General features: G+C 38.4%; 1 protein-coding gene across 1 annotated transcript; it reads left to right on the top strand.

Annotated features, from left to right (window-relative positions):
- Positions 1-152: 152 nt before the first annotated feature.
- vtna (vitronectin a) lies at positions 153-8,900 on the top strand. Its single transcript, XM_049577546.1, has 8 exons — positions 153-241; positions 2,240-2,359; positions 2,458-2,868; positions 2,944-3,083; positions 3,166-3,322; positions 5,414-5,566; positions 5,662-6,198; positions 7,894-8,900. Exons 1-8 carry the CDS (start codon positions 184-186, stop codon positions 8,010-8,012), a joined length of 1,695 nt encoding a protein of 564 aa, XP_049433503.1. The 5' UTR covers positions 153-183; the 3' UTR covers positions 8,013-8,900.
- The last annotated feature ends 94 nt before the right edge of the window (positions 8,901-8,994 follow it).

Consider the following 8,994-nt stretch of genomic DNA (forward strand, 5'->3'; position numbering starts at 1 on the left):
TAAGCTTTTGTTCGACCTTTTTTCTGGCTGTGTGTCTCTGTTTATTTGCTCCAGTAGAATGAAGTCCGCAAATAAGGTTAAAGTAAACAAGGAAGCGGGGTGACTGACACATGTTTCCAATGATTGTGAGCACGCGGTCCGTCATTACTTTCTCATTCTGTCCTCTCACACCACAGAGGCAACATGAGGCTGTGGGCTGTCCTGCTGCTCGCTCTGCTCGCTCAGACTTTTGCTGCAGAGGGTGAGTAACATCAAAAATCACTTTCAAATTTTAGTTGTAGTTAGAATATAGAGGAGTGTTGCTGGTTGTTGTTCATCCTTCAGTATTATGTTGCAGTCAAACTTGATAATGGAGCCACTCTGTGTCCTAACTGTGTTTGGTATTGCTATTAGCAGCTATATTGGATATAGAAATTGACATTTAACATCATCATTAATGACATTTTTTCTATTTATTTAAAGGTCCTTTGCATTGTCTCCATTTATAAAAATGGTATATCATATTCATCACTACAGTATGTTTTCATTGGTTTATATTCATCTGCAAATAAAAATCATGTTTTCATGAATGAGCTGTTTTATATCCACATAAAGAACTGGTCTCCTCTCACAGAGTCCACCATGTTGTTCCACAGCAGCCCAGAACAGACAAATTAAACATAAAATAGGGCCATTCATGTTTTTCTGTTATCACATTTTAACGTTTTTGTGTCAACGCTGAGGAAAGCCAAATGCTGAAACGCATCCTTTTGCAATACTGCTATGCATTATTAAAAGACTGACATATATGGTATTTGTGAGTGCTGACATTTGGATTTATTCAGTTTGTGAGTTTTGGGTCGGCACCCTGTGATTTTTCAGACGGTGAGTCGAGCATGTCAATTCTTTTGTTTTGTAACGTTTTTGTGTCAGCCACCATAGTTCTTGTAATGCTTGGCGTGCGGGAGAAGTTTCAGTTCTGTAACCTCACTGCTTGATTCCACCAAATTCTATACACTGGACCTTTAACTAATCGGGGTATGAAGTTTGGGTGCTCTGTCTACACCTGTAGACATACCGAAAAAAATTCAATTAAAAGCCTAGTCCCAGTTAAACACCCAGTCCCTTTTACTCGCCCTCTGTGGCTACACATTGTGACAAATAAAGGCCTGTCTCAATTAGAAGCCTGGTCTGGTTGCCAGGCAGTTCGGCTTTTGATTTTTTGTTTTATCTAAAGAACGTTTTCAGATGTATAAAACCAAATTGTTAGCTACCTCAAATTATGTGCCCATTCCTCGATTAACCTGTAAGTTATTCATATTAAAAATTAATCTAAGTTGTGAGTATTCTTTTGACATGATAAAGTGGTGTCGTGTCGGTAAGCCAGGTTCCATAATCATTGAGAGAATCCATCGAATCCACTGATGCACTGTTTGTCGAAGCTTGATCAAATGAATGATAATTGATACAATATCTGAAGCCTTATTTTTATAAAAGTAATATTCACACTGATTTCATTAAACAATTTGATTGTATTTCCCGATCATTGCTGAGCAACCGTTTTGTGTGAAAGGAATTAAAGGCCTGTCCCAAATATAAGCCTGTTGATTTCAGTGGTTTACGCAGATAATAGCCCGGCTATTAATTGAATATATATATTAATTATATAGTATATAGTACAGTTAGGACTGCAACATTTATATTAGTTTTCTATTAATCTGATGATTATTTTTACAGTTACCTAGGTAATTATTAAGTCTATAAAATGCCAGAAAATATTCACAAATAACTAAAATATGAAGCAATGTATTCAGATTGCATGATTGTAAATTAAAATGTATTCAAATTTAACAAGTTATGGTATTTACTGCGTTCTTGGTTAATAAATGACTACAACAACTAAGCCAGTATCAGAATTGTTGCTATGTGTTGATCAATTAATCAATTACTGCATGACAATTCAACTATTTGTTTCAACACTATTTGCAATAATGAATACAAACAAGACACAATAAGCAGCCATTTAATATACAGGGTTAGCTAAACTGATCAGAAAATAGCCATTGCTATTAATGATTAAAAAAAACCCCAACATATCCCATGAGTCTTAATCAAAGCCTAATGGGACCTGTAATCAAAACAAAGCCTAAATTTAACTTTTTTTTTTTTTTTAAAGGAGGACATTCATTTGGTCAGAGGTGTAGAGAATACACAAATGAAAACTATAGAAACAATTTACATATTGTCCTTTTCTCTTCAGAGTCCTGTATGGACCGCTGTGAGAATGGCTTTGACTCTCAGAAGAAGTGCCAGTGTGACTCCATGTGCAAGTACTACAAGAGCTGTTGCTCTGACTATGAGGTCATCTGTGGTATGACGAGTAAGAAACCTCTCTGCTCACTTAAAGACACAGTAACGTTGTGACACAGTAAAAACGGTGCAGGGAAATTTGTCATAGATGTCACTTTTCTCCCCCAGCTCGTGGAGACACATTTGTGTTTGCAGAGGATGATGATGACGAGCTGTTTGAAGGTATCACTCCGACACCTGCCACTGTTGCCAGTCGTCAGCTGAGGCCCACACGGAAGCCTGCCTCAGACTTCGCTCGCAGGCCACATCAACATTCAGAGACCACACTGGAAATGACCAAACCCCCTCGAGTGATGGATACCATACCTCAGAATACACCCATTTCACAGACAGTCTCACCTGCGCAGGATCTCCTTAGCACAGCTGAACCCCCTCAGACTCACACAACAGCTGAGACGACCACTGTTCCTGTCACAACAGCCACCACCGCAGCCCCTGACCCAGACGCTGTGGCCTGCAGCGGGAGGCCTTTTGACTCCTTCATGCAGCTAAAAAATGGCTCCATATACGCCTTCAGAGGTGAGTCATCCCCTAATACTTAACTGTATTAGATACAGAGCAAAACTTGCTTCTTAACTCATGTTATTTTTCTAGGCGAGTACTTTTTTGAACTGGACCAGAAGTCGGTGCTTCCTGGTTATCCAAAGCTCATAAAGGACGTGTGGGGCATCACCGGGCCTATTGATGCTGCCTTCACTCGCCTCAACTGTCAAGGGAAGACGTATATCTTCAAGGTGGGGACACAGGAAATGATCTTGTATTAATAAATCATGTACATCAGCCCTCTGCTGTGTTAACAATCCAAACGCTCATTAGGGAGGCAAGTACTGGAGGTTTGATGACGGTGTGCTGGATGACGACTATCCTCGAGATATCAGCGTGGGCTTTGACAAAATTCCTACTCATGTGGATGCTGCGTTTGCTCTGCCCGCTCCGGGTCACAATGGAAGAGAGAAGGTCTACTTTTTCAAAGGTACAGTCGGACATTACACAACACATCCAGATGTTTCGACAGAATATTTGCCCTGGAGATACTTAACACGTAGCTACCCATATGGAAATGAAATGTATGTACATGTAATTGTGTTAAATTTTTCACACTTACACCCTCAGCACAGTGATGATATATATTTTATTTTAATATTCTAATTTTTATATCTTAAGTACTAGTGTAAATATGGTAAAATAATGTACATTTTATTTTTATTGTAATGCACATTTCATTTCTACTTTATCTTATTTATTGCTTTATATTTACACACTTACTTACTTACTACTCTCACTGAAGACTTGTCCCAACCAGGACTTGAACCCCAGTCTCCAGCGGGAAAGCCGGTGCTCTTACCTGCTAAAATTGAATATATATTGTTAACGTATATGGTTGCAATATATAATACCATATAAAAATTCATCAAATAGCTTCCTGATATATGTACAGATATAATATATACTTATGTAATAGACGTATAAGTTATACACATATAAATCCATCCCAAAACCCATCAATATAATGTTAATATTACATATGTAAATATAATCTCTTGCCTCTTGGGTCAAAAATTAATTTAAAAAACATATATACGCTACAGACTTCTGTATATACAGTATGTTCTTTCCATAAACCTGCATATATATAATTAATAACATAATGTTAATCTTATATAGTAGCAACATATAATACAGTACAAAAATTCATCATGTAGATTTCTAATAATGTACAGATATAATTTATGCTCATATTATAGACGTATATGTTATGTACATATATATCATCCCAAAACCCATCAAAATAATATTAATATTACCTATGTAAGTATTAAAGTATGGAAGCATATTGCATTCACTTGACAAATTTAAAAAAAATCTGTTTTATTGAGTAATTTTTTCTGTTTTTCTGAGTAATTTTTTTATTTTTCTGTTTTTCAGTGTAATTTTTTTTCCTGTTTTTCGTGGTAATTTTTTCTCTTTTCTAAGTTAAGAGAGCAATAGAACAACAGACGCTTTCATTCCTTTCTTGAGAGCTCGATATAATGGAAGCAAATATGACCCGCTTGTTTAGTTTAATCCAGTTTTACTTTGTTTTGGGTTTGAGACACTGGGACATACTCTTGTCTTTAAGTCATATAGATGGTGTTATCATTAGTTTGTGGACTTTACGCAGGCACCATAAGACTTTGCGGTTGTTCAGACGAAAAGCCCATTCAGATCTGCTGGACATTGCAGTGTTTCTCCAGAATCAGTTGGACACATAACCCAAAACAAAGTAAAACTAGATTCAACTAAACAAGCGGGTCATGTTTGCTTCCATTATATCGATCTCTCAAGAAAGGAATGAAAGCGTCTGTTGTTCTATTGCTCTCTTAACTCAGAAAAAAATACTCAGAAAAACAGAAAAAATTATACCGAACAACAGAAAAAATTACTCAATAAAACAGATTTTTTTTTTTTTTTTTATTTGTCAAGTGAATGCAATACGCTTCCGTATAAAAGATTGGCGTTTATGTCAAAAATGTATTTTTAAATAAACACGTGTACCGAATTTTTGTATATACTGTATGTTCTTTTTATAAACCAGCATATTTAATTAATAACACATATGCTTGACATGCTTATAATATAGACATATATGTTATGTACAAACAGCCATCCCAAAGCCAATTAATATAATATTATATATATAAATATAAATCACAGACATGCATGTCAAAAATTAAGAAGAAAACATACATAAGCATATATAGGGTTGTTGTATGTATGCTGTTTTCATGAACTTGCACATATAAATAAATATATATTGCTAAAATATATTGTAGCAACATATAATACCATATGAAAATGTATCAGATATTTTTTATATATGTACATACACATATTTTACTGTGGGTATTTCATATATGTTAGAAACTTATATCCTCATATATTCAGAGGATGTATATATGTGATGAAAAAATATATCACCCTATAGGTAACATATATGGCAACTCACTCTTGATATATGGGCATATATGTCATATATTTCTGTATGGGTGACATAAAACTACTTATGTCTTTTTGGTCTCTCCAGGGGATCAGTATTACACGTATGAGTTTTTGCACCAGCCGTCCCATGAGGAGTGCATCAACCTGTCTGAGAGGTCGCCGTCCGCACTGTTCAGGCGCTACACTGATGTATACTACAACAACTATGAACGTGTTATCAGCGAGCTCTTCTCTAACAGTGAGTTGTGGTGTTATAGGTCACCTGTATGTGTTTGGTAGATGGAGGTGGGTGTTGTCATTTGTACAGCTTAATGGTTTTCTAACCTTCTTCAGTGCCTCAGCATCACGACAAACACCACTTCATTGACAAGGACTGGAAGGGCCTCAAGTCTCCACTGGACGCTGCCATGGCTGGCAGAATGTATGTCCCTCCCTGGAGGCCTGCACCACGCCGCAACGACGACCAGCCTGACCAGCGGTGGGGTCAACAGCAGGGCCAGCAGTGGAACCAGCAGTACCAGCAGTATGGACAGCAATGGGACCAGCAATACGGACAGCAGTGGGGTCGTAGGAGGCAAAGCCGTTCACCCTTCTGGGGGTCCATGGCTGAGCGGGGCATGAACATGGGCCAGGACTTCGCACAAAGGGGGATGGAAATGGGTCTGAGGTTGGCAGAGAGGAGGATGGAGATGGAGGAGAGGCTCGGACGAGATTGGGACAGACTGTGGAATCAAGACTGGGACCAGGGCCGACGGCGGGATGGTTATCGGCAGAACAACAGAGGGAACTATGATTCAAGAGACGAAAGGTGGCTCTTGGGGTCCATCCAAAGGAGTATGCCCATACAGAGCGTCTACTTCTTTAAAGGAGGTAACACTGCAGGGACCGATTCATTAGCAGTACAGTTTAGGTTAATAATAGTCAAAACATTTTAACGATACAAATGCTTATATAATGATCATTGTTTCATAGGTTTAAAGGGTAAGGTGGTCAAATAAGTAGGAGAAGGTACCCAGGAACATGTGTCAGCTCCTTCAGACAGACTAATGAAAGAAGACCTTTGTTAGATGAGTTACAGATGTCGAGAGCAGACAGGAATTCATTTGACTAATTTTATCAAACATCTCCTGGCGTCATCCAGCCACAGAAGGCTGATTATAACTAGTTTCACATGCTGTTTACCAGTCCACATGACAAAGAAACAGCTGCCTAAAATCACCACAGTTCCGCTGCCTGTCATCTTTAAAGGGACAGTTCACTCTTAAGTGAGTGTTGGAGATATCAGCCGTAGAGATGTCTGCTTTCTCTCAAATGTAATGGAACTAGATGGCACTCAGCTTGTGGTGCTCAAAAAAAAAAAAAAATACATTTGAAAAACTCAACAGCAATGTCTCTTTCCAGAAATCATGACCCAATTACTCAAGATTATCCACAGGCCTTGTTGAGAGCAGTTTCATGAAGGAACTATTTTATTACTACCAAAGTACACCCACTAATGATACCAACATGCAGAGAGAAGCATGCATCCACTGCTAGCTCACCTTGCACCACTGAATTGGCTAATGTCAAGGGGGTTAAAGAGAAGTCATGGCGTCATGTCAAATCATTGGGATGAGTATATGTCTTATACGAAAAGTAAAGATATGGGTGAGAATTACAATTCTGCGATTATTAAAAAAGTTCTTAATGAAAGACCTTAAACAAATGCTCTCTATATAAAAACCTTCTCTTGTATATCAGCTGACATCCATTTGAGTGTACCCAAAAAATTCTGTCAGGCCAAGCGTAGAAGAGCACTCCCAGGGAGCACCTGAGTGGACACACCCCTTAATTTCTAGCGAGAGTTGCTGTAACCCTCCTACATGTGTAACACCCCATAACTCCCATGGGGTCAAGGAGTATGTCCCAGCTTTCTTTCAATAGTCGTGGCCAACGAAACAGCTCAGCAAGGACCCATTACTGTTTAAATCTCGCACTGTCACAAGCACAAACCTCTTGTCCATGAGTAGATGCACACTTTCTTCTTTCGAGGCAGCTGTGGCTCGTAAAGTAACAGGTCATACAGTAATCAGAAGATCAGCCGTTTGATCCCCAGCTCCTCATCCTTGAGCAAGATACTGAACCCCAAATTGCTCCCGATGGCTGTTCCATCGGTGTGTGAGTGTGTTGAAAACTGAGTAGCAGGTGGCACCTTGTATGGTAGGTATGAATGTGTGTGTGTGTGTGTGTGTGTGTGTGTGTGTGTGTGTGTGTGTATGGGTGAATGTGACTCGTAAAGTAAAAAGTCCTTTGAGTGGTTGGAAGACTAGAAAGGTGCTATACAAGCGCAGGTCCATTTACCATTTACTTTGCGGTGACACATACAGTTGTTGGGTGTAGTTCAGTGGAAATAAAATAGCTCCTACATGAAAGAGCTCACAACAAGCTCTGTGGATTATCTTGGGTAACCAGGTCATGATCTCTGGAAAGAGACGTTGCTGCTGAATTTGTTTGTTTTTGGGGGGGGGGGCGACCATGAGCTGCTCCACAGAGGGAACATTAATGTCTGTCTTCTCTGTTTTCCAGATGCATACTACAGAGTGGACCTCAGGACCAAGAGAGTTGACTACGCCATGCCTCCATACCCCAGATCCATTGCCAAGTACTGGCTCGGCTGTTCAGACACCACTGGGGCAGAGAAGTAGTTTCAGATACTTTAGGTATTTTAATACGCTAATTTGGGGCTAACTTTGCACATTACAGATTAATTTTACCTGAAACAGGCCGTGTTGGCTGTTGAACGTGTGACACACTTATTCATTGTACTACATAACTGCTCGTCAGCTTTAGCAAACATTGGAGATCAGTGAAAGTCCACTCACTGCGGCTCTCCACAGAAGTTGGCCTCAACATGGCCAAAGTTCAACTGGTTGATTTAGGTCATCTCATGTGTTCAAAACATCGGCTGCTCAGTTAAACACAACTATGATGAAAATTTGCTACTGAGACAGAAGGTGGTGTCAGAGCTGACAGCAGTCTGAATTTTAGGCTACGTAACAAAGATTAAACAGCTTATTTTAAACAGGTTTAAGGTTTTATGTTTTACAGATTAATAGCCTCAGTAACTCAGTGATGTTTTCTAAATCATGTATCTACAAATGTTTATTTTCTCCTTATCGATCATCAGCATATATATATATATATATGTATATATATATATATATATATATACATATATACATATATATATATATATATATATATATATATATATATATATATATATATATATGTATGTATGTATGTTTAGGGAATAACAAAATATAACACAGGGTTGATAAGACTTTTCATCCACCACACATGGTCGTACAGATTTTCCTGTGAGTAGTGCAAAGAGAAATCCCTAAATTACAACAATGGAGGTTCTACCCAACAGCAGCATCAGATTTTCCCATGAGAAATCTTGGCAACCTTGATGAATTTTAGCAGCTTTGGACAGACATTTGACGTTTGAGTCACATTTGATTGCATATTCACAACCTCTTTTCTTGCTTGTATTTTCCTCCATGACAAATAAAAACATCAATGAAAAACAGAGTTTATGATGCTTTACGACTATTATGATGTTTTTTGCAAGAATTTACTCTCCTCTTCCTGGTACAACCCAGATGTCAAAAATTTCCATTC

Source organism: Epinephelus fuscoguttatus, linkage group LG5 (genome assembly GCF_011397635.1).
Source record: "Epinephelus fuscoguttatus linkage group LG5, E.fuscoguttatus.final_Chr_v1".
Classification (NCBI taxonomy): Eukaryota; Metazoa; Chordata; class Actinopteri; order Perciformes; family Serranidae; genus Epinephelus; species Epinephelus fuscoguttatus.

Excerpts from the sequence above, each read along its gene's own strand:
- vtna (XM_049577546.1), top strand. The coding sequence starts at position 184 with ATGAGGCTGTGGGCTGTCCTGCTGCTCGCTCTGCTCGCTCAGACTTTT. Across the intron at positions 242-2,239 it reads TCAGACTTTTGCTGCAGAGG|AGTCCTGTATGGACCGCTGT; the intron begins GTGAGTAACATC and ends TTTTCTCTTCAG. Across the intron at positions 6,199-7,893 it reads CGTCTACTTCTTTAAAGGAG|ATGCATACTACAGAGTGGAC; the intron begins GTAACACTGCAG and ends TCTGTTTTCCAG.